At 38.4% G+C, this 27199-nt stretch overlaps 1 protein-coding gene across 4 annotated transcripts; it reads left to right on the top strand.

Annotated features, from left to right (window-relative positions):
• Positions 1-332: 332 nt before the first annotated feature.
• Positions 333-26964, top strand: bcl6aa (BCL6A transcription repressor a). 4 transcript variants are annotated; one of them, XM_056246330.1, is made up of 10 exons: positions 333-464; positions 16441-16533; positions 22683-22854; positions 22946-23167; positions 23291-24259; positions 24574-24755; positions 24841-25008; positions 25095-25225; positions 25306-25443; positions 25541-26964. In XM_056246330.1, exons 1-10 carry the CDS (start codon positions 437-439, stop codon positions 25682-25684), a joined length of 2247 nt encoding a protein of 748 aa, XP_056102305.1. In that variant the 5' UTR covers positions 333-436; the 3' UTR covers positions 25685-26964. The 4 variants fall into 4 exon arrangements, with proteins under 4 accessions (XP_056102305.1, XP_056102304.1, XP_056102306.1 ...); XM_056246329.1 differs by lacking the exon at positions 333-464 and having other exon boundaries at positions 16397-16533; XM_056246331.1 differs by lacking the exons at positions 333-464; positions 16441-16533 and adding an exon at positions 19662-19804.
• Positions 26965-27199: the final 235 nt, after the last annotated feature.

The following is a 27199-nucleotide window of genomic DNA, read 5'->3' as shown; positions in this document are numbered from 1 at the left end:
CCAGGATATTCTGGGGGTCGCCGACAGCCTGTAAGACGAAAGAAAGAAGAGACTGCGGGAATCAGCACCTGCTTAGCTGCCCCAATCCAGCCAGGCATCTTCAACATCTGTCAGCGCGTACTCTCAGCTCTGAGCCCCTCTGCCTCGTGCCAGCTTTCCCGGCAATCCCAGCTCCGTCGCCCGCAGATCCTCGTGTTCCGCTGAAGAGCTGTCACAACCTGCTCCACTTTCTTCTCTCTCGCTGAATTCCGGATGTCCTCCGTTTCCCCCAAGGCATCAGCGACATTTCAGATCTTTGACTGTTAAAAAAGAGACTTCTGCCTCCCATTGGCAACTTTTGGACAGACCAGAGGCGTCCCACTTACTGCTCCAGAGATTGAGACGTGGTGAAGCTGGGGGTTCCTCGCTACCGCTGAGTATTCCCTCATCTCCCAGCATGCCCCACTCCATGCAGCAGAAACACGGTGAGAATTTTCTGTGTTACTACCTTGTTTCTTACCCTCCTGCATGACCTCACACTCACAGCAGCTTTGTGTTTTCTTCTTTTTTTTTCTGCTGGGGTTGCAGTAAAGTAATCCAAAGGAAATTAATAAAAAGCAAACACATTAACAGGGAAGAAAACGAAAGAGATGCCAGCAGAGCAATTTCCTTATTTGACACGCTCAGTGAACCAACACTGAAACTCTAAGAGAGGTCAGGGTTCAAAAATATTGGTCTTTGAATTTGTTTCATTACTCTTTTTGTAGAGTTAGTAGTAATGCACTTGTACTGATTAATCCGTAGCTGGAGGTTAGTAATGCCAGGTACCTGGTAACAAATGAATAATCAGCAGCTGCAACATTCAGCTCACTTTGGTGCAATTCTTGAAAGCCTCAAAGGTCATGACTGCTAGATTAACCTTAAAGGGATAGTTCACACAAAAATAAAAAAAAATTGACAATTTACTCACCCTCACGTTCCAATCCAGTAGGAGTTTCTTTCTTCTGTAAAACCAAAAAAGAAAACATTCTGAAGAACTGTCAATTAGGTCAAAAACAACTTTAACTTTCATTGTATAAAGTGAACCAAAGAGACGTTTTTCAAAATATATTATTTTGTTTTCCACAGAAAAAACTAAGTCATACAGGTTTGGAATGACACGAGAGTGAGAATTTCTATTTTACGCTGAACTATCCCTTCAAAGAGAAGTCCCTGAAACGTACGCTCTGGAAAATTCACAGGAAAAAGCCGGAGCTTGCCCCATTACTCAAGATAAAATGAATTTTTAATATGATAAGAATGTAAAATGTGAGAGCAAAATGAGCAGGCACCAGAGAGGAGAGAGAAGCGGAGAATACAAAAAAAAGTGCCTGAAGCTGTTTGGACTCGGCACCCTCTCTTAATCTTAGATCGAGTGTTTTCTCTTCTTGGCATTTGCTCAAATAGTCTTAACAGAAAATGCTTGACCCTCTTATTCATTCATTCTGATGTAATTCACAAGTATTTGACATCATTTTAAAAAGAGGCACCCTCCCCTTACATATTTTCTGCCAAGTGTACTTTATTACAAGTGGGCTTAAACACATTTCAAAACATTGCTTACTGTGATAAGGTAGCAAATCAAGAAACGCACGAGTTTTAATTTGCATAGGGAAAAGATAATGCAATAACTGTTGGAAAAATGAAAACAACACGATTTGGTATCTGCAATAATAACAACTCATGAATCAAGAGTGGAGATGTCTGAAGTTCCAGCAACATGACAGTGAAAGTCACAGGTAAGTGTGGGAGGAGGGGGGGAAAAGTATCTATTTTAGCTGTTGAACAAATAGTAGAGCTCTAAATACATAGTCTGTACATGCACAAGCTTCCTTAATTTGTAAATGATATTAAATCTGAATGTAGCAGAACTAACCAAATAAATCAGACAGATAGCAAGCATGTGCACACATTTCTACAGCTGCATAACAACATCATCATAGTGTTCCATAAGCATAATTTACACCAGGAATCCGTGTGCATAGGTTATTATGTGCTTTGCAACATGAACTTAAAATAACACGGTTTTACATTAAAACACAAGCATGGTATGTGTCTATTCTTATATATAAATATGTAATGGACATGATGATAAAAAGCGACGTAAAAGGATCAGCTCTCAAGCTGTCGTGTGTAAAACAATTTAGGTTCTAGAGAGACATGAACGCAACAGCACTGAAGATCCACTTACTAATGTACAGTGCGTCTGTAAGATCTCTCGCCTAATTCTCTGGACTGGGACAGTCGCAAAGCTGATTAAAAGCCATGGAGGAGATGGTCATGTTTACAAGCTTAGTGGAAGCTCATTTTCCACTCACATCAGAAACGCTGCTCCAACACGGTCTCATTCATAAAGACTTCCTTAAGGACCTTTGGTGCTGAGGACGGCTCTCTGTGCACACTGATGTGTTACACTCTACTGAGTTTACATGGTGGGATTCAAGTCCTCTGTCTGAATACTCTCCATTCTGACTGGTCAAAGTTCACTTGACTCTCTCCAAACGGCAAATAATAAGTGTTGGAGCCCCACACGGCTTATACTGATGATTGTACGAGTCGTTATGAGAACAAACTACTTTCCTAAATTCTATGAAGTCACAATAGTTTTATCAATTAAAATAGTGAGAATAGTTTTGCCACACATATTGAGATCTCATGTTGTAATAGATTTAATTAGTCTGTGACAAGGGTTTTCGAAATTTTTGATACCACAGACAGGCAATGATGATCCCTTTGCTTTATTTCTTCATTTGACTTTTTTTTCACCAAAGAACGCATCTTTTGTCAGTAATATCAAGGTCAGGTTACTCAGAAACAGAAATAAAGGCATGTACTGTACATAAAGTGAGTCGAAAAAAGGGTATTTTCTGTGTATAGATAGGCTGTTTCTGAGGCAGGCAGAGACCAAAGTGACATACATTCGATTTTAGGTATATGCTTTTAAATGCAAAAATCACAGTGCATTATGGCCATATATCACCACGGCTGTGATTCAGCCATAGGCATGACCCAGCTAACATAAAAGTTTCGCTAATTGTCATATTAAGTTATGAAAATGTTAATTCTGAATGTTCTCTAAATGCTCAAAACGTCCACTTTTTTTGTTTGAAAAAAGTTTTTCCTTGATCATGCAAACGTTAAGGAAACTTTCCATTTTACCATTTTGCAAACATTATGGGAACGTTACTTTTGAATGTTCTTTGAACATTCTGAAACAAGAAGTAACATTTAAAAATTGATGAACAGAAAAGCCAAAAGCCATATTTTTGGGCTAATGAATTCACAAAATCAGCATGGGGAACTTTTTCTCACAGGAAACTCCTGATTACACAGACTCCTATCCAGATTATTTTGTAGTGGAAGTAAGCAATCTTCTGTGCGAGACGTCCAATTCAAATAATGACTGAATGTAAATAACTAAGTATTACAACATATTTGCACTACAAACCAGTGTTTATGAATAAGGTAATACATTTAAATTATATGATAAATATATAATATTTTTGATAAATATATGATATAATGATAAATCATTTAAGGGTGACTAAAAATAACATGGACTGAAATGACTGGATTTCGCCCATGAAATTTCGCTTAGCAACGGTAAATGTGACCGCTCTCTCTCTCTTTTTTCTTTTTCTTTTTTTTTGCTTTTAAACAACAGTTCGGTAAACAAGAAGACTAAAAAAAAGATATAATCAGTAAGTCAGCAACTTTATTACAGTACTTTAACTCATCAAAATATTTTAAGCAATTTCAATTTTTTTATTTTATACAACATTCAATTAGATTTTTTAATAGTTTAATATAATTTAAGTTGAAATGACTTTCAACAACAAACCAAGTTGATTATATTAAAAAATGTAAGGCAGCAATTTAACTTACGTTTTTAAGTTAAAATAGGTGGTTGATTTTTTTACTATTTTTTAATTTTGATTTAATTTTAATATTGAGTAACGTACATTTTAGACACAATATTGCTAAACGAAATGGTTGCGTTAATGATTCAAATGACTGACTCATTAAAGACAGTCACTTGTCACCACCTACTGGCATAACTATGTAACCTGCAGAAAGAGTCACTGAAATCTGTATAGATCCATATATGGGTCCCCTGGGAATCGCTATTAGCATTATGCTCTACAAATCACCATTTGGGCTTATTTGGCTTATTTGGATTTATATCCCTTATAAATCGTGACCAACACCACTCTTCCCATAATGACCATAGATTCTTGCCATAGCAGCAAACTTGCCGAAAGAGCCCAGCTTTACAGTGTGACATTGACTCTGGCTGATCTGTTTGCTGTAAACATTAGCAGGGCAGTTTAAGGGAGTTGGAGTCATATCCAGTGCAAGTGAGTGTTGATGGGTGGGTGGTTTCATACGCAATCTGAAAGCTGGCAGAACAAAAATACATATGTTAATGCCATCTGGACTAAAACAGAAGAAAAATATGTTCAATCTACCCTAACTCATTAAGTTCAGATCACTAACATGACTAGAGTTTCATAAAATCACCCTCATATTGAGAAGATGACATTTTGGATTTAAGGGCAGTGCGCACATTTTTAATTCACACATACAGAACACTAACCCAAAAACCTACAGCTTTCTAGATCTTTAACATGATCATACATGTTTAGGTGCTTTGAAACTTCTCAGTCAACGACCTGGTTTCACAGACAGGGCTTAGATTAAACCAGGATTAGGCCTTAGTTCAATTAGGGCATTTAAGCAGCTTTTATAAATATGCCTTAGAAAAAAAACATTGCTGTGTGAATCTTGAGACCAAACAATGGCAGTGACATATTTTAAGATATCTTAGTGCAAGTTGCTTTCAGTTAAACCAGCTCAAACATGCATTTTAGTCTGGGACTAGGCTTAAGCCTTGTCTGTGAAACAGGGGAACATGTCTAATATTGAAGTTCTTCATGAGGTTGGAAATGAAATAGGCTACACTACCATATTACCAGAAAGCTGGCATTACAGCTTGTTCCAGCAGAGATATGTGAGTTACCTGGCAACAGAGAATGCATGCCCTCTGTTTAACATCTAAAATCTGATCATGTGTCTTACGAAAGTGACACCGTTATACAATAATAACAATAATCGAATAGTTTTTGCAGTTCAAGCTGTCGTAAAACTTTGACGTGCGAAAAATGATCCGCCGTAGATTTTCCAATTGAGCAAACTTAAAATAAATAATACATTTTAAAATATGTAATTTTGCAGGGATTTTGTAACTCACCCAACAAAATATACTTCTGCAAATCCTACTCCAAAATCCCATGTAAATTGATATGTTATTAAAAATTTCTGGAAATACATGTTTATCTACCTCTTGGGGTTTTAGAAGAGTTGGACATCATCCAAATAAAATCAGGTTTTAGAGGGGCTGATTTCTGGGACTGGGCGGAATTGCTTTCATCCACGCCAAAAGCCCCTGCATCCATGTTATCATGGATTACACTCCATTTGCTCCCTCTGATGGATAGAGGGAGAGAGCCAAAAATAGGCAGCACAGAACCACACCCCTCCACAGGCCTAATGGATATTCCACTGAGGCATTTCGGACAGATTGGATTTCCTGATATCCTGACTTCTGTGATTTAAGAAATGTTTGAGCAAACCAAAGTCTACACTTTAACCACCAGTAAGCTATGAAAAAAAAACTGCCAATGATGTAGAATAAAGAGATTTGGTGCATTTACAGGCAGGCACTGGTTGGAGATTTGAACTGATAGATTAATAAAAGTATGTTAAAAGCTTTAAATAACTAACAGTTATACCTTCCATATAAGACACTGCTCTCTGCATGCTACTATTTTTAGAATTACTGAAATGAATTAATGTAAACATGCATATCTATATATATACACTCACCGGCCACTTTATTAGGTACACCTGTCCAACTGCTCGTTAACACTTAATTTCTAAGCAGCCAATCACATGGCGGCAACTCAGTGCATTTAGGCATGTAGACATGGTCAAGACAATCTCCTGCAGTTCAAACCGAGCATCAGTATGGGGAAGAAAGTTGATTTGAGTGACTTTGAACGTGGCATGATTGTTGGTGCCAGAAGGGCTGGTCTGAGTATTTCAGAAACTGCTAATCTACTGGGATTTTCACGCACAACCATCTCTAGGGTTTACAGAGAATGGTCCGAAAAAGAAAAAACATCCAGTGAGCGGCAGTTCTGTGGGCGGAAATGCCTTGTTGATGCCAGAGGTCAGAGGAGAATGGCCAGACTGGTTCGAGCTGATAGAAGGGCAACAGTGACTGAAATAACCACTCGTTACAACCGAGGTATGCAGCAAAGCATTTGTGAAGCCACAACACGCACAACCTTGAGGCGGATGGGCTACAACAGCAGAAGACTCCACCGGGTACCACTCATCTCCACTACAAATAGGAAAAAGAGGCTACAATTTGCAAGAGCTCACCAAAATTGAACAGTTGAAGACTGGAAAAATGTTGCCTGGTCTGATTAGTCTCGATTTCTGTTGAGACATTCAGATGTTAGAGTCAGAATTTGGCGTAAACAGAATGAGAACATGGAACCATCATGCCTTGTTACCACTGTGCAGGCTGGTGGTGGTGGTGTAATGGTGTGGGGGATGTTTTCCTGGCACACTTTAGGCCCCTTAGTGCCAATTGGGCATCGTTTAAATGCCACGGCCTACCTGAGCATTGTTTCTGACCATGTCCATCCCTTTATGGCCACCATGTACCCATCCTCTGATGGCTACTTCCACCATGTCACAAAGCTCTAATCATTTCAAATTGGTTTCTTGAACATGACAATGAGTTCACTGTACTAAAATGGCCTCCACCGTCACCAGATCTCAACCCAATAGAGCATTTTTGGGATGTGGTGGAACGGGAGATTCGCATCATGGATGTGCAGCCGACAAATCTGCGGAAACTGTGTGATGCCATCATGTCAATATGGACCAAACTCCCTGAGGAATGCTTCCAGCACCTTGTTGAATCTATGCCACGAAGAATTGAGGCAGTTCTGAAGGCAAAAGGGGTTCCAACCCGTTACTAGCATGGGGTACCTAATAAAGTGGCCGGTGAGTGTATATAAATCCATGTAATTTTAGAATTACTTAAATTAATTAAGGTAACCATAGATAGATAGATAGATAGATAGATAGATAGATAGATAGATAGATAGATAGATAGATAGATAGATAGATAGATAGATAGATAGATAGATAGATAGATAGATAGATAGATAGATAGATAGATAGATAGATAGATAGATAGATAGATAGATAGATAGATAGAATAGCAGATAAAATCCAGTATTATCATGACCATCTGAATGATTACAAATAAATATTTTTCAAAAATCAACAGGCTTTAATTTGAGCATGTACCTTCAGAATAGCTGCAAAAGGAAAGAAATATCATGAATAAGATTTCTTTAATATCTCAATATTTCAATCTCATAGAAAGTCAGAGGTTTCAGAATGATTGCGCAGAATGGTTCTTATCAGATTCTTCAAGCCAAAATCTTCTTTCCACGTACAGTAAATGTTATAACCACCGGCTGCAGTACGCAAAAGTTGTCTTATTTGTGCTACTTTTTATTTTAAGAGTAACATCAGACAAAGTTGGTCCTTAAATGGCACATAATTGAGATCTCCATGAACTCCTCTGGATGAGCTCCAACCATGTAGCAGCATGTTTATTCCCAGTAGCAGCAAGTTCCATTTACACCAAATGATAAGAAGCACATAAAAATGTAGTCCAACATATTTCTCCAAATCCCAATTCCACAAGAGAGCATGATATCGCAAGCGCGATTCTTAAAGGGATTAGGCCGTTTAAGAAATTAGTCTTACGCCACACTTTAAGGCAAGGTGTGGAAGGAAGGAAATAGCACACATTAAAATGAATGGATTCGAGACATCTTCTCCCTGAGATTAACGCCTAATTTAATCTGGAGGAGTGAGAATACATAACCTTAAACCACACAAAATGTAAGCCTTCAGAAATACATAATGTATTTTTAAAGGCAACAAAAACAAGCGCATCTTAAAGGAATAGTTCACTTCAAAATGAAAATTCTGTCATCATTATTTTACTCACCCTCAAGTTGTTTCAAACCGGTGTGAATTTCTTTCTTCTGCTGAACACAAAGGAAGATATTTTGAAGAATGTCGGTAACCAGACAGTTGATGTACTCCGTTGACTTCCATAGTAGGAAAAAAAAATACTAAGGAAGTCAATGGGGTCCATCAACTGTTTGGTTACAGGCATTCTTCAAAATATCTTCCTTTGTGTTCAGCAGAAGAAAGAAATTCACACCGGTTTGAAACAACTTGAGGGTGAGTAAATGATGACAGAATTTTCATTTTGAAGTGAACTAATCCTTTAAAGCATGTGTTTGTGGCATTCAGATTGCGCATCTGAATGCTAAAGAGTGCTGCTCTTTCTCTGATAATGATCAACCAGCTCCCTTGACACTTTAAGACAATGACAACAACAAATGGGCTGTTTCGAAAACTAGTTCATGATAGGTTTAGAGGGTGCTAAAGGGGTGGGATTATGAAAAAGGGAGTCATATTTTCACATTTTGGTGCCCTGCCTTCTAGTCCGCTCTGTGTTCTCTGAAGCACGGCTAGAAATGAGAAAAGTGTGAGTCATTGTTATTGCTTCAAATGGAGGCTTCAAAGGTTGAATGTGATCTATGTGATGTTTGTAATTGGAGGACGAAGCAGACGCTCTGAAGAATGGCTGTCTTAACCTACAAAGTGAACACTGTACAAATACAGAACGGGTGCGTAACTTACACCAACTGACATGTCAGAGGTCTGTTTTCACTCTTTTTTGCAATCCACCAGGTGGCGCCGGACTCAGAAAACATCCTGTACTTGAGGGGAAAAACAGAAAAATTCCAAAACACTGAATTCTTTCTCTCATTCTTGTGTTCGCCCCCTTTTTTCTTTCTGGCTCCTCATCAGCTCCTCCTTCCTTCACCCCATTTAGCTGTTAGGCTGCCATATATCTCTAAATTGCCCAAACTAGATGCGCACTGTCCCCGTTTAGACTTTTTTCAGTTGTTTTTTGCCAGTTTATTTTCTAAATAAACTAATAGAGCCAGTGTAGGCATGGTTAGAAGCACTACTAAATGCAAAAGTGTGAAAGAGGAAGAGAATACGTCGAAACATTTGATGGAATCATGGCAACATTATTTCAGGGTGTATGGTGATGATACAGGTGACTAAACCCTTTTCCTGAAGAAGATTATGTGTAAATGCTGTAAAGACATCATGTTTACACTTTTAGAAGCACACACTAACATCCTGTGCTATAACATGTTATATTCATCAACATCCGATCGCAAAGCTAAAAAATACTCTACACTAATGTGAAAAATTTCCACTTGAGTTTTGGCATACTAACCTCATAAACTAACACTCGAAAACTCTATTAGCCCTCCAAGGTGTGATGTAAACAGTTTCCTGCCTCTGTCTCTGAGTCACTAAAGATATTTCCCCAAGTGACTGTGCTAATTTCCACGAGGACTGCTGCTTTTTAGCTGCTTTTGTAGACGAATTAGTTCCTTCAAAAAGTCATTTTTCAAATCTGTGGAAAAAGAAGATGCCAGTGCTTGAGTAAGCGAATCCCACCGTCACACTGTAACACACCAGCTTTGTTTTGCTGAAAAAGTCGAATTTCACTTTTTTTTTATCTTTAAAAGCATTATTGTTACACTGCTTATTCTGATGCTTTCCTTCTATTGTTAACCTCACAGATATTGTAGTGTTAAAGGGTTAGTTCACCCAAAAATGAAAATCCTGTCATAACTTACCCTCATGTCGTTCCAAACCTGTAAGACCTTCGTTCATCTTCGGGACAGAAATTAAGATATTTTTGATGAAATCCGAGAGGTTTCTGAACCACCCATTGGCAGCAACGTGATTGCAACTTTCAAGGCCCAGAAAGGTAAAAGACATCGTTAAAATAGTCCAAGTGACTACATTGCTTTAACCTTAATGTTATGAAGCGACGAGAATACTTTTTGTGTGCAAAAAAATCCCAAAATATTCAACAATCTCTTCTCTTCCATATTCACGTAGCGTAAACAGCGCAGCACTTCCAGGTTCTACGTCAGAACGCCGGCTCATTATTGGCTGATGCTGTTCGCATGAGCACCACGACACATACGTGTGATGCTGACGCAGGAGCCGGCCAATAATGAGCCGCTGTTCTGACGTAGAACCTGGAAGTGCTGTGGTGTTTACGCTATACGTGAATAGCGTAGGAGAATGACATGGGAGAGAAGAGATTGTTGATTATATTGGGGGGGTTGCACACAAAAAGTATTCTCGTCACTTCATAACATTAAGGTTGAAGCAATGTAGTCACTTGGACTATTTTAATGATGTAAAATACCGGTAGGCCCTTTCTGGGCCTTGAAAGTTGCAATGACGTTGTTATGTGGGGTTCAGAAACCTCTCGGATTTCATCAAAAATATCTTCATTTCTGTTCCGAAGATGAACGAAGGTCTTACTGGTTTGGAACGACATGAGGGTGAGTAATTTATAACAAAATTTTTCATTTTTAGGTGAGCTAACCCTTTAAAAATGTCATTTAATTTTTTTTATGTTACAAAGTTTTAGGTTTGCAAATCAGCAACTGTTATTTGTCCAAAAAGTTCACCCAAATAGATGCTTGATGTGGTAACATTTAAATTAATGCATTTAATTCACACACATCAATTACATGTATATATAATTGATATGTGAGTGTGTATATATATATATATCTTGCAGATTACCTCTTTTTACTGTGTAAATCTTAAATAAATTCATTGTCATTGTCATGATGAATCTATAACTAAAAATGTTATAGCATGACATGCGCGTGTCTTCAGAAAGTTGGTTGAGGATGCGTATGGCGTCAATGTGGCAGCTGTGTGTCTTCAACCACCCCCCACCCCCCCCCCCCCCCCATGCCAGGCCTTACTTACAGACTGTATACCCACACATCTGTAATGTTACTGAGGTAGACAAAGCGGCAGTACCTCCACCACTCTACACCCCCCTCCCCACCCCACCCCGCCTACTGCTGTTTAGGCTGTGACATCCTGTGCTGATCAGCTCACATGCAAAACCTCGAGACGACATGGCCCACGCCTCAATCTAAATCTGATCTGCCTCATATATGTCAGCGTTTGCATCTGGTGCCTGAAACGAACTTACTAAATACGACTAATATAATTTTTAATGTCTTTGAATATAACAAAAATATCATTGTGCCAACTTCTCATAAACTAAGAGAATGTGAATGGTAAATTTGATGTGGGAAGAAAGTCGAAACATCAGATCCGACCACAGAGAGGCTGGTTTTCTCACCGCAGTTGAAGAGATGAGTATAAAGCACTGTAGGCGTTAAATACATACCAACTTAGTCTCTTCTGGTCGAGTCTTGCTCAAATGTTAAAAAATGGCAAACGACTCAGTGTTTTCAGTCTGCAACCTTCAGACATCTATCATGTGAGGAAGCGAGGTTCGTCATAATAACCGGTACAATACTCTCAAGGGCAACTCATTAGCTTATAAAGATTGAGGTTTGTCCCAGAGAGAAAGTGTACTTGAATTATAGGCCTTGACACTGTAAATACAAATTATTTGCTTTATTTGATTCTAAACATTTGATAATTCATCTTTGTAGGAGATGTTAATGGACCTGGTGATAAAATGTCATCTTAATATGAAAAAGTTCAAATATCACACTCTTTTTCTATATCTGTTATAAATGTCAGTTAAGCATAAGTTCACCTGAGCAATATTTGTAATTGTGCATTATGATAGTGGCTTGTGTTGAAATTATTTGGAGAAATGTTATCAAATAACTGTAAATAGGCCATATTTACATCTTATGGAGACCAGTGCGGTTGTCATGGCTTTGTGAGCCAGGCGTGAAGTCAAACAGATACAAGAGTGAATGATAACAGTAGCGACACTTCAGGGTTTCTATCATCACAGACGGGAATCTGCCAATCTTCTTTCAGTACAGTCGACTAAGAGCTTGGTTTACAGATTATGAAAATGTTTTAAAATGTATACTTGTAACATAATTCCAATAATAGTAAAATATACCAAAATAACTACCTGCATCATTGAGCATAGCGCAGAGGGCATTCAATGATTGTACAACAGCACATTCATACAAAGAGATACTATATTGTAATCACACTTTACATCAGTGTCACGACTCTAAACTCACAATATTACTCATATTTCAGCGTATCATGTTGCAACAGTAAAGTATATATTACTTTATAAATTACTATATATATATAGTAATTTATGAAAAAAAAATACAGAAATGTTTACATGAGTATATACACATTTATACATATTTTTATAGCTCTCGGACAGATTGGCATGGTACTGGTAATGAATATGTATTTGGTCTTGGAGGAATAGGTCTGCTACGCTGCTGCAGAGTAAGTACTTGCTACTGCCAATACATTCACAGACACTGCTGTGAGCATTGTGAGTATCACAACAAGAGATGCTGCTGCTGCACATGTAACATACATGAATAACCCGCCGTAGCAGACCTATACAGGTGGAGCTGGGGAAGGTGGAGGGTTTCTGTAGCGCACTGCTCTGCAACACTACCGTTATTTGTTTGAATGTTGAGCCGCAGCTCATTGGCCGCTGATGCAACAACAACCAATCAGCTGTGCTACCAAATGAGTTTAAGGACCTATCAGCCTGCGCTATTCATGCCAGAACTTGGTATATATATATACTTGGTGTGTGTGTGTGTCAGTGTGTGCATATTAATGTGTAAAGTAATGTGTTATAAAGTAAAGTGTGATACTAGTAAGAACTAAGCCTTAAATTGCTGATCTTAAAAAGTGGTTATCCATGTGACATGTCTTCTATTCTCTATGGAAATTTAGAAAAGAAAAGGCTTCCTTTAGAATTTTTATTCACAACCCAAAAGCAGTCTTTTTATATTAAAGAACTAAGAGGACCTCGGTGCACTTGCTAACAGCGGATCCGCACCGTGTTACAGCTCCGTTGCATCATTCCTCTGATGAACACGGTTGGCTCAAGACTTCGCTGACAATGAAGGCTGAAGCTGGCAAAAAAAATTAAAAAAACAAAAAAGTTGATCAGATGGGGGTAAAAATTTGCCGCTGATGTAGAAAAGACTGGGGCAGTTTCCGGCGCTCAGACTAATGTTAGTGGGCAGCACATCGTGCCTATTCAGCATCATACGGTAGTTGTTTTACAACTTGTAAGTAAAAGTTGGAGCAGAACAGACGGGCACTGGTGGTAATACTGATTACTGTTCAAACTGACTGGAATAGTGACACAAGTCTGTCTCTCATATTGAAGAATAAGTATTGGTAATCTCTTATGCTAATCTCTTACCATCACTAGCTCATTTCCCTTTCTCACACAAACTGAAATCACTCACAAAGTGGCCTGGGAACACCCCAATGATGTCACCCTAACAATGTGTCTTTTGCGCCTGTTGCTCAGTAGCTTTACCACAGAGTATTGATCAAGTCTCCCCTACCTAATCCAGCTTTTCTAAGTGGGTCATTTATTTTTGTGTGGAATTCGTTGGCTAAAAGTTTGCCAAGGTTTTGCAGTAATTATCTCATGCGCATGTGGTTGGGCACTGCAGGGGGCCATGCTAAATTACACATTTCTCTACAAACTCCTGGATGCTTTTACGGCCGTGCGTTATGCAAAACCACATCGGAGGGCCTTAAACAACCCTCCAGTGGATTGAAATAAAGTTGACGCTGCTCTTTGTTTTGAAGCTCAACATGCTCTTTGTTTGGCAGTGCTGAATCGGTGGTTGTTGTGAAGGAGGGCCTTAACTATTTAAGAGACTTTCCCCTGTTGGATCACGAACACCTGGGGTGTTTTTAGTGGGGCGCCGGATCCAGATGGGTGGATATCCGTGTGATTCCATTAAGGAAGAGATTTTTTTTATTTTATTTTTTTTATGTGAAGGTTGAAAAAAAGTATCCAAGTGATGCTGTAAATAATTACCAACATAAATTGGCAGAAAACCTCAAATCCCCTTCCACAGTTCAGGGTGAATCCTATTTTCCATACCTATCCACTAAAATAATGGGTCAATGGCATGCTTATTTTTTATTATAACTATTCATTTATTCATGAACACATAAAAATGCATTTTATGTATGTCTGTATTAAACATCCTAATATCTTAATAAAGAAAAAAAAGGCTTATTAAAAATGTAATTCTTGAAAAGAAAACCTTAAGTAGGTTTGGCATGATCTTTTAAAAAAATATATTTTAACAAAACTGTTTCAATGCTAATTGACATAATAAAATAATTTTAAAAAACATGTCCGACAAAGCAAAGTCATATGGTCAGACCAAAAGTAGATCAAAGAGAAGCCCTCTGCATATCCGTATCATATCATATCATGACCGTAAGTCGAGAATTTGACTTTAAGGTTAGTTTAGGTTGTAAAATCTCATGTGGTGTGACTCACAAAAACTATCAAAAATAATGATTTGTAAAATGTGTAACATTGAAAATAAGATGCATACACTCACATGCATTCAAGGTGAAAATGCTATAAATTTTTGGTAACACCACGTCACATTTTTAGGTCAGTAAATTGGTATGAATGTTTTTATAAACTATATGAAACCAACATGAATACAAATAGTGAACAAGATTCAAAATGTCATCATGGACAGAACAATATTCTGTACCCTTAAGTGCTTGACCTCAGTCATAGTATGAATCTTTGCTAAATGTGACCCGTTGTGAGAACAGCTTCATGTCAGAAAGAAATCTATCAAGACAAGTTTGTCTTTAGTCTTCCTATTCCATCTACAACAATTATATGTTCTCTAAACTAACACACTTGAATCAAAGCTGGTAAAATATATTAGTGGGTCAGAAAAATCAATTTATTACGTTGATTCAATTTTCTCCTCAGGCCAAAATAACAAAGTAGGTCAATAAGTGTTAAACTGAGGAAAGTAAATGACTTCTGCCTCTTCACAACACTAAATGCTTTTTATGTGGGTTGTTGTTGAAATTAAATTTTACATTGTGGGCCGTCACGAGAAGGTCAAATATATTCATGCTTTCGCTTTATGCTTCTATTATGACTGCCTAGGCATGATCTTCACAAGAAAGTATAGAGGCGTTCCATCTTGTATGTCTGTTCCACCTCTGTTCTAAAAAATCAGCCCACACAATCCGGGGTACAACTAGCCAAGGTAGAACAGAGGCAAAACTATTTTTGGAACATGTTTTCCTGTCTTGTAAACTTCAACAATAGCGATACATTTCTTTCAGGGGTAATTATCAGGTAAACATTTCATCTCAGATTCTTTTGAGATGGCTTGAATATTACTGTATTAATGAGCAAATCGATCACGTGCACAAATTTCAATATTCTTTGTGTGTGTGTGTGTGTGTGTGTGTGTGTATATATATATATATATAAAACCATCTCTCTCTGAGTATTATTGTATACCATATATTTGTTTTATTACTTATGTATATAAGGTGAAGATTCATAGTGGAATGAAGTCAAAACTTTTTAATAGTCCTTGTTTTGAAACAAAACTCCGAGAGTATAAGAAAGGAAAACTAATGTCAGATTCTGTCACTTTTTCACTTTCTTGATTTGATCTCCATCTCAATACTTTGCGAGATCTTCTTCCTTTGAGTCACGCTATGGTGTCACAAGAGTTCAGCTGTTTTTGAATATTTTGTTTTTTGTTGTTGTTGATGTTCCACCATTTCACATAGCCAAAGAGTGCAATGCTGACACTGTTGCTATTCAGCTGAATTACAAAAAAAAAAAAATATTCACTCACAATTATATCAAATGCTTCGCTATGCAAAGCATGAGTCAAGACTAATGAAACCCAAAAAGATAAATAGCAGGAAGACTGATAATCACAAAAATAGAAGAATATATATTTTTTAAGTACAGACATTTTTTTTATTAAATATATTCATTATAAATGTCCTACCCTGTTGCATAAATTTCTAAGGAGTGTCCTTTTTTGTTGAAATATAAACGGCATACATGAATGTTGCATAGGCCTAAGAAACAGGTAAACAACAATCACAAAAATTAGGTCTTAAAAAGTCAGATTGTATCAATAAAATCAAATAATAATGTTCACAACTAAGTTACTATCCAGAACTTGATGAATAATGTGGGTGTTGGTCTTCATGACAATCATTAACCCTGTAAAATCAGTTTGGGTTTTTTTTCTTCTTTTTTTCTTATGATGACAAATAATCAGCAGAATATTAAGGCTGCAAAAAGTACGGAAACACCAACTAAATCCAGATCTAAGCATTTGATCTGTTAGGGGGGAAACATGTGCACTGATATTCTTCCTTTTTCCACCACAGCCCAACAGATGCTCCTTCTGTGTCAGGGTATAAATGGCTCAAGGGAGAACGGACCAGCTCCCCCCAGCTGGAGCCACAAACGGAGTTACCCAGGTGAGCATGTCAGAAAGTAAAATCACTCAGCAGTCCACGCTTCAAACCAAAATGTAAATGCTAAGGAAATTAAGTAATCAAGATTCAAGAGATCCAGTTAGTAAGTGGCTTAATTTGTTCTTCCCATCATCCTTTTTACAACAGTATATTGTTATGCACTATGAAACTTCTTCTTATTGCATTTCCCCACTATTTCCCTTGAAAAGAAACTACTTAATACACACACACACACACACACACACACACACAAAAAAACAGATGTTCCTGATGACATTTCTCTTGACTGCTCAAGCTGAAAACTACAGGTGATAGTTATGTAAAAAGTAGTAGGTCAGAGTTGTCCAGTTACAGTTATAGCTTTACAGTAGTATGAGAACAAATGTGATTACGACACATTGAAAACTAAGTTCTTACTCCTCCTACATTCACTATTCAGCTCATATTTTCTGATTATGCATTCACAGCTTAATAGATTGATGCCCACACATGTATATGCCACAAAAGAACTAGTAAGCAAATCAAAGTCTTGACATCAATATTTATAAATATATATATATATATATATATTTTTTTTTTTCTTCTTCATTATGGATCTACATGAATTCCACGAATTTACAATACACAGAAGAAACCAATATGGTTATAATAAACACTTTGTAGAAAAAAATCAATGTGGAGCAATAAAAGGTTTTTAAAAGTATATAACTTGTTCTAAGCCGTTAATGTTGATAGTTTTTCCACAGTAACTATTTAACAAGCAATCTACTCTATGACTCTAATGTAAACTCATGCTGATACACCATGAAGCATGAAAGGACATAATCTCAAAACATACTCCCTGTGCTGTGCTGCAAACAGGCCTGAAATGTAAAAATGTCAAGAGCAAAACTGATTTTAAGACTACGAGCCACAGAGCCAGCCAAAAATATACAACCCAGCGGATAAGTTCCTTGCATTCCAGAGTCTGTTATATATATTATAGGCTCCTAATATAATTAATTGCAGTGTCAATAACAAAGTGAGATTATAAACTGCACCAGTGAATATTAAGTTCATGTTGTTGAACAGTATTGCTCAGCACTTAAACTTATGATAATAAATCACCTGAAAGCCAGAATATATCAAATAAATTACAGACGATATAAGCTATTTGCTCAAGTATAGGCTAATGTTAAAAATGAGTGCTAAAAATAGAACATTAAGTCTTTATTTCTCACACAAACATCAAAGATAGTGCTTTCAATGCCAGTGTTAGCTGAACTTTGAATAACTGATGCTGCTTATCCATTATATCCAATGGGTCAAATTTTTTTATCAGGTACTCTAATGAAATTATATAGTGTCTCAAGGGATACTGCAGAAACTACTGCTGTACCTGAAAGTGAGAACTCGGGGAACGTCCTATACTTTTAAAGAGACTACACACAGACACTTTTCGAGTGTTTTCTGCAAGTTGGATGAAAAACAGGACGCCAGACGTGCGTTTGTTCCAGCATTGACTGTACGCGTTTAGTGAAGAAGAGAAAAACGCGAGACATGCATGCAAAATACCAAACAGACGCCGTCTCCTTTATGCTTAATGACAGACGATTATTTAAAAAAAAAAAACATTCTTACCAGATGACAGAGTAAAGCATGTCCATATAATAGCATTAATAATAATAACTAATTAAAAAAATACACGAGTGAAACTTTGAAGAGTAACGACCAAGATGTCAAAATATGCAGAGCTTTTTAAAGCCCATGTGTTATTTTCAAATAATATCTTCTCCATTTTTGCAGCATTCTCTATATAAAAAAAAATACTAAAATGCATTATTAAAAATATTATGTGTGACCTTAAGGCTTTAATGAAAGGGGGCCTGAGGTTAATCGGTTAACATCGGCTGACATTTCGGTATTTGCAGCTTCATTTCAATGGACGTGTTCAAGTTACCAGAAGTTTCGACACTTTAGAACAGTACTTCACAAAATTGTATTCAACTTTTGCTCAGAACATAATTAAGTACAACGTAATACCGTAATAGGTTAACGCATACAAATAAATTGGACGCACCACGATTAACGTTACGTATCATGAAGCAAAATTAACATCATATTCGTGGGCATAAACTACAAGTGTCTGTACGAACTGTTGTTTTTGTGTGCTGCTGTCTTCTCTGAGTTTCGTCGTGGCGGATATGGATACTTTACCAGTAGAGACTCCGGCATCAAATATAGTATGTAGCCTATAGAAAGCGCGGCCCAAGAGCATGGCATTAATGCGGAGTAATTAATTCGTCAGTCAGTTGTTGCCTGTCACTGGCATCTTCACGAGACAAGCGCTCGCGCAACGGTGCAGTAAGGTTCACCGCCAACTGACAATAAATCATTAATACTGCACAATTCCGAAACAAAGTGGCTTTAACACATATGTATCAATATTCCTCTAAAGCACAACCACCTGAACACATTTATCGACGTTATGTGACAAATAACCGTTACTAAGGGTAGTTCGTCAGCATCGCTCATACACAGACAAACCACGACGAGAACAAAGCAGTTAGAATCATTCAAAGTGTAACGTTACATTTTCTAACAAATTAACGACATTCCAGTTATGCTAGTATTCAAGCACATTACAATGTCTCAATGTTCATAATCCCGGTCAAACAAACCCTTGTGCACACTGGCCAGCAGGTCCACAGATTTGAAGAGATAATAGGAAAACGATATCACTTAGAGAGGAAAAAAAATAACACAATAAAAAAAATGCCGTGTGAATAAGCGATCCAGATATGTTCTGTAAAGACTAGGTTATGGCCGTGGGTTTAATAGAGGGAAAGGCAACGAATGGACACTTTGCTTATGTCATGGAATAGCAAATTAGTTCTGAGTATTTTGAGGCAGGGCTAAAGAAAAGAGACAACGTACGTAAGCCACTTTCTCTGGCCACGTGACCGTCTCTGCCTGGACGCGTCCATCAGAAAGGAGGAATTAAACATTGAATGTAACTATTTTTCTCAATCGTAACGGAAATTTGATTCTTTCATTTACATTTTAAACATCGAATTTAGAAACACTGTAGTTTATTATTAAAGTGCAATTGTATGAAATTCAATTATTGACGATAACCAAAGAAATACAAACTTAAAGCAAAATCTTACACACCCCTGTCCTCTAAAAATGGTATGGTCGCCAGCTCAAATTCCGAGAATTGAGCTCTCCTGATTCTTAGAACTGGGGTTCTTAGAAGTGGTGATGCAAGAAGTTTCTAGGAAAGCACTACCAGGTGATTTTTTTACATTCTTTTCCTTCTGGCGCGCTGTTGCCATTACTCACACATGTTCATTAGGCTGTTTTATTGGATTTTATGGTTAAATGTTTATCTCGGCTGATTTGAAGGTGTTTTTGTGGACAGTTTCTAGAGCGGAGTGTTTATGTAGTGGGTCTGTCTGGTGAAAATGCTTTTGACAGTTCAGGTCGTCCTGCATGAACAGAACCACACTGCTCTGTCAGTCCTCACTGCGGAACATTGGGGTCGTAAATAGGACGTGCAGCAGAGGGTTGAACATTTTAGACGCGGTGCGCGTTTTTTTTTTTTTTTTTTTTTTGCCCAAGCGACCAAACAAGACTGCTTACAAAGTTGACTAAATGGCACATGGGGGATAATATACTAGAGTAGAGATTGTGCACTGCGTGGTTAAACCAAGATAAAAGCGTTAACGAAGACATCCGACGATTTCACTCCTTTTTCTCTGCGCATGTTTTAAAAGTAGCTCGGAAAGCTGAGTTTGCACTCACGCTCGCTCTTTCTCTTGACGTCTTGATTTTGTTGTCCTGTGCCAAAAGCTGTATACATCGTGTTTTCAGTGTGTGTATGCTGGTATAAATCACATCCTTAGCTTAGAGATGGTTTCTGATTAGATGTACAGTTGTTGAGGGTAATTGCTCATTACTGTCATCACTGATATTGCCATTATTGGGGTTTTTTTGTCTAAAGTGCACAAGCGATCAATATATTTAAAAAGTAGCTGATCATTTGGAATTGTTACAAGATTCGTCAACGTTTGGCTGTAGAGATGCAATAGAAAAGTTTTCATAGTTCGGTTCGCTGTCACTTTGTAGCAGCACGAGAATAACAGATCTGCACAAGTTTCTCTCTTGTCATATTTCTTTTCTGTATACATTTGTGATTTGTTGCCAATGTGTAGTGTGTTTTATTTTAAAGTAACTTGTAATGTTCTCGTTAGAAATGAACAAATAGACAGACGTAGAGATGCATATGGATAATAAGACCGTTTTGAAAAGAAGAAATCGACTATATTTAAAGTGGTTAGAAAGTGCTGTTTGGCATTGAGCAGTGCCTTATAAATCTTGCCGCTGTTTGCGTGTTTTGGATCGGACTCTATTCCTGGAGTGAGCACATTTACTGGGGTTACAAAGAGTAAAAGTGATCTACATTTAATACTTAAGATGTAAACTGAGAGTAAGAATGCGAGATATGTAAAAGCTCAACAGCGAGCGCGTGCGCTCTGCCATACGACACTTCTCTGTGTTCGTGAGAAGTTGACGTTATGTTTATACGTTCTTAGTGATTTAAGACCGCTAAATGCGTGCGAAATTGCCAAATATGACTTGACATGCGAGTTGCAGGTGTTGTCGTTGTCGTTTAGTGCCGCTGAACTTCAAACCGGTCACTGGGTGACATCTCGTGGACGCAAAACTTCTGATTTCTTAAACAACAAAAGTAAAAGTAGTACGTGCAATCAGAGTGGCTACTAAAGTTCTGGTCTAAAGAATACATTTTCATAAACGTTGTAAAGAGCTGGTGTATTCAGGTTTCTGTGTGTCATTTTTATTTGTTTGTCTAGTGGTTAAAATCCAGATCCCTTTCCCGGTCATGGGTGTTTTGCCTCCTCACACAAGAGCATGGCATCATGACAGCGCGCGGTCTGGGATATTGATATTATGTAGGCTCAAATGGAAACAGAATCTCTAATACTGAATGTTCAACATGTGAGAAATGTTCGCCTAACTATTTAAAGGCGTCCAGTGAAACTATATATTTGTGTCAAGGCGCCAGATGTGACTGGGAGAATCGTCTGAGGTGATGCGTTCAATGTCTGAACGTAGGAGAGCAGAATGTGTTGCCTCTAAATTAATCTATAAAAAAAAAAAACTCTTCTACAGTATTAACATCATTCTTCGTTTGTGTTTGTTGTCTATTCCACTTTGTCTGTTATTACATCCATTCCTTAATAGTGAAGTGTATCGGTTAACAGTGGTGCAATAATAAACATCCTAATTTTCCCATGACTCATTCGAGTTTATTCTCCTCCACACATAAAGACTTGAAAATCGCAGGGAAAGAAGCTATTTTCTTCAGAAGACAAAAGATGTGTAAATGCACACTTCACTGAATAGGGACATATCAAGATAAATATGCATTTTCCGAGAAAGTTAATTTTAGCTGTGAAAACTTGATTAAGGTTCCTATAAATGTGGTCAGATAAAAGATAATTTTAGGTAGGATGAAAAAAGATTCTCAGACGTGACAAAACTACTGCACGTGGATGGACGTCAGATCTCGAACTAAATATTTTCATCATTTGTCGCCCCCTACCGGAGAAGGAGAGATAACAATAAATGTAATTGATTTTCAGATTAAAGGGATAGTTCACACAAAAATTATAAGTCTGTCATCATTTACTCACCCTCGTGTTGTTCCAAACCCTAATGGCTCACTTTCTTCAGTGGAACACAAAAGGAGTTGTCAGACAGAATGACAGCCTCAGTCACTATTCACTTTCATTGTATGCAAAAAAAAAAAAAGTTGCAATCAAAGTGAATGGCGACTGAGGCTGTCATTCTCCATAACGTCTCCTTTTGTGTTCCTTTGTCAGAGGAAAAGCAGAGGAGGTACACATTGACAATTTTTTTTTTGATGCATAACAGGTTTAAAGCTATATTCTTAATAGATGTTTTGACATACCTCCCTAAAAAAAGCAAAGAACAACAGCAATGCCTTTGTTTCTAAAGTTTCTAACAGCTAATATAAGCTTTAAAGATTCCTGTGATGTTGGAATAATACCCAACTTTTCTGATTTTAGCACGTTATTCAGAGAGCACCGATTACATCATTCATGGTTCATTGTGTTTCCCAACAGATCTCGAAAAAATGGCTTGTGCAGCCGACAGCTGCATCCAATTCACGCGTCATGCAAGTGATGTTCTGCTCAACCTGAACCGACTGCGCAGCAGAGATATCCTCACAGATGTCACCATTCTGGTCAACAGACAACAGTTTCGAGCACACAAAACGGTCCTTATGGCATGCAGGTGCAATTGAAGGCTATTTGTATTTCTGTTACATGCTTGCCTATGGTGGAAATGGTAAAGTGTGACTAACACTAAAATAATTTCTTCACAGTGGGCTCTTTTACTCAATCTTTACTGATTCACACAAATGTAACCTGAACGCCATCAGTCTGGACCCAAAAGTTGACCCCGAGGGTTTCGCAATCCTTCTGGAGTTTATGTACACTTCACGTCTCGCACTGAAGGAGAGCCTCATCATGGCCATCATGAACACAGCCATCTACTTGCAGATGGACCATGTTGTTGACACCTGCCACAGATTCATCAAGTCCAGGTATATTTTGCATTGTTCATAAATGACCCCTTAGTGCTTCAAAATACAGAATGCTAAATGGAATGTTAAATAGTTTTTTGAGAGAAATCTGAGGTCTTTAATTTGCTCAATATTCCCATGCAGTGACTCCTCCATCAAACTTCCCAGAGAGGACTTTCTGGTCAGCCCCCTGCTTTTACCTCAAGACGTTCACAGTTACAGACCCCACGAGGTGATGGATAACGCTTCTGGACGGGCAGCGACTTTCAGAGATGGGAGACCCTATGGCGTCTGCATGTTTAACGGGGTCAACGCTCCCAACAGCTCATACCTGTACAGCCAGTTTCCCATGCAAGGTTTCCCCTTTCCTCTTTGCAAGCTTACAGACACCAAGAACACTTTCTCTGACTTCTCAAAGGGAGGCATCATCCATCACAAACACTGCTCTCCGGTCGACGGTAACAACACTGTGCTGGCCGACTTCACCCGCAGCGCCACCGTCGGGAGCTCAGTCGCTTGCCACGCAGGTTCATACTCCTCAAGGGAGCTGGGAAGAGATGGGGAAATGAAGCAGGAGACCTTGGAGGGAGTGGTTCATTCGATCGGGATGAGCTCCAGGAAACATGGCTTTACCAGCCTGGCCCAAGAGCAGCAGAGGGAGACTGGGAAAGAGCAGAGTTCCTTGGCAGAGGAACATTTGAGCCACCAACACTACTCCATGGGCATATCCTCCAATGGACGCAAAACCTTGATGAGCAGCCCCCAGAGCCCCCTCAAATCAGACTGCCAGCCCAATTCCCCAACAGAGTCGAGCAGCAGCAAAAACGCCGCCCTCGCACAGGCCTCGCAACCTCCAACCTCTCAAGGTACACAAGACCCTAAAGCTCGCAACTGGAAAAAGTACAAGTTCATTGTGCTCAATCAAAGCTCCAAGGAGGAGGAGACCAATCCTCGTGACCCTGGAATGCACTCCCCACCGAGGCCAGGCTTGTCTGCTTTCCTTCACCACGTTGACTCTGAACATCCCGACTCGAAGGCAACGACAAAGATTAGCGAGCAAGGCGAAGACTTCACTGTGCCTCAGGCCAGTCGCCTGAACAACATCATCAACAGGTGAGGAAATCTGAAACTCTTTAACAGCTGAAAAGATATCATCCTGTAGTATGTGTACAGAAACCGATTAGAAGATCTCGTTTGCTAAAGCAGTAAAGTTTAGAACTGCCGGTTTGTGAGTATTTTGTGAAACGGTTCTCCACCCACCACCTCCACAAAGCCAGATTGAATTTTTCTTCATCCATTCCAATCCTCTTACAGCACACAGAGGATTTACCTCTTAGCAGGAATGTGTGAAATTCATTCAGTATCCTATAAAAATTAGAGTGAATTCCTCTGCATAAAGACCTAAAATGTGGCGTTCTCCTCCTCAGAACTCTGGAGGGATCGCAGAGGAACAGTGACAGCCACTCTTCTCTCTATATGAGCCATTTAAAATGCTCGTCCTGCGGCTCCCAGTCTCCACAGCACTCTGACATCTGTCCCAACACGTCGGCCTCACGTCTGGCCGAGGAGATGTCTGAGATGCACTCTGAGTACTCTGATTCCAGCTGTGGTAAGAAACTCTTCTAAATGGTTTCCTAAGAACCTGTTTGTGTCTTTGAAAACCAACCTAAAACCATTACTCCTTTGCCTCACAGAAAATGGAACCTACTTCTGTAATGAATGCGACTCCAAGTTTGCAGAGGAGGAAGCCTTGAAACGCCACACGCTTCAGGTCCACAGCGACAAGCCATACAAATGTGACCGTTGCCAAGCAGCATTCCGTTACAAGGGAAACCTTGCCAGTCATAAAACAGTTCACACCGGTAAAAATAAACAGCTGCTAATACAAATGTAATTTTGGCTTTGACGTTCGATCTTTTGCTTAACCTCCTTTTCATTTGCTCTGCAGGAGAGAAACCATATAGATGCAATATCTGCGGGGCTCAGTTCAACAGACCAGCAAACCTCAAAACCCACACACGGATTCACTCAGGAGAAAAGCCATACAAGTGTGAGACATGCGGCGCTAGATTTGTGCAGGTGAGTGCTTCGAGTTAGTCAATTGTAGAGACCGAGGAAAAAGAGATTGGGAAGAATAACATAACCTTTTTTTTGCACAGGTTGCTCACCTTCGGGCTCACGTTCTGATTCATACCGGAGAGAAGCCATATCCATGTGAGATCTGTGGCACTCGTTTCCGCCATTTGCAGACACTGAAAAGCCACCTGCGGATACACACAGGAGAAAAGCCCTATCATGTAAGAATACGTACAGCCATATCATTCATAATTAGATCTATAAAGTGCAAAAGCATTCATTCTCGTCCTAAATTCTGTTCTTGCATTTGTTTTTCAGTGTGAGAAATGCAACTTGCATTTTCGCCACAAGAGTCAGCTGCGGTTACACCTCCGACAGAAGCATGGTGCGATCACCAACACCAAAATCCAATATCGCATGTCCTCAACAGACCTACCGACTGACTTGACGAAGGCATGCTGAGCAGGCACTTTGGGGCAGACCTGACCATGGCATTATATGACCTGACTTGTACAATCATTCAAAATTTTAGTGCCACACTGTGTTAATCGGACAAGAAGAAAAAAAAAACTGGCATGAAATGCCAGTCTAAACGGGTTTCCTCTACATTTGAACATAGAACCACAATATGATCTCTTGTAGTCACTTTATTGTTTATATTTACATATGAATATATATTAATGTTGGGAGTGTTTTTACAATTTGAGTTATAAAAAGCTTTATTTTGTTGGAAGAAGGATGGAATGTAAAACATTTAAATCTGGTTTTTGAAAATACAGTATTTTCTAATGGAAAAAAAACATACTTTTCTGAAGGTATTGGGGATTTTGATCGAGGTTGGAATATTTTAAGTCAAACACATTTCTCGCAAAGCAAAGAATTGTGTGTCTATAGATTTTTATATATACATGTACAGGTTACACTATGTTGGAACAACCTCTGTCTTGTAAGAGGAACTCCTAACTGTGACTATAGCATTGAATATCTTACTTGGTTTTTGTCGTGTACTTTTGAGAATGATGGCTGCTCTCTCAAATGGAAAACATGCATGAGGTGGGTTGCCACTGATAAACCTTTATTATGTAGGAAACTGCATAAATATTGTGACAAAATGTAATTTACTTTGCATCAAGATTGCTCTCTGCTGGCAGAGCCGATCTGGAATTACATGGTAACATATGCATTCAAAAGTAATAATAATAAAAAAAAAAAAGTAAAAAAAAAAGGTACTGCTATGTTATGACCAAGGAGATATTTTGCTTCAGATGTATTTGTATAGAAATGTGACTTTTTTATTTCTTTTGGCAAGTGAAGGTTTACAGTTTTGTTGTTGTTCTAGAAGCTACAGTAAAAGGTTATACTATTGTCTTTATTTTCTTTTTGTCTGTGTATACACTGTGTACTCAAGGTGCCTTTCTCAATGGTGTCTGAATTTATTTTCATTCAGCCCAGCTCTACTAAGGTACAACTGAAGGGCAACATGTGTCCTTTTTTTTCCTTTTTGAGTGTGTAGACATGCGAGAATGTGTGACAGAAGGATGCTGTGACTGTGTGTGTGCATGTGTGCTTTATAAATGCTTTTCACACACTTTAAGAAAAAAAATGCAAATCATTGCGTGAGCTATACATCTTCAGGACTTGTTTTGGGATTGGGCTTTTTTAAATAAAGAAAAATGCATTAAGCTTATTGTAAAATATAGATGTATGAATGTAAAATAAAAGTATTGGATTTCTATGTCTAACACTTGTGTATCGCCTATTTATTTCATATTCAAGGCAACATGAAAGTGAAAGACAACGAAGACCTTTATCAGGGTACTTTAACACCAAGTTTCAAGTGCATTCACCATTCTCTTGACAATTTAATCATTAACATTTCCCTTTTTTCATATATTTTTAAAAGCTTAGCGTTACGGGAATGCTTGCATGCTACAACAAAGACCAAATTGTTAGAGAGTCGAGACAATAAGCAGAGAA

This window comes from Rhinichthys klamathensis, unplaced genomic scaffold, assembly GCF_029890125.1.
Source record: "Rhinichthys klamathensis goyatoka isolate OS25496 unplaced genomic scaffold, OSU_Roscu_1.1 h1tg000036l_1, whole genome shotgun sequence".
NCBI classification, from domain to species: Eukaryota; Metazoa; Chordata; class Actinopteri; order Cypriniformes; family Leuciscidae; genus Rhinichthys; species Rhinichthys klamathensis.
Note: the sequence above shows the minus strand (reverse complement) of the source record. Positions and strands in the feature narration are given on the sequence as shown.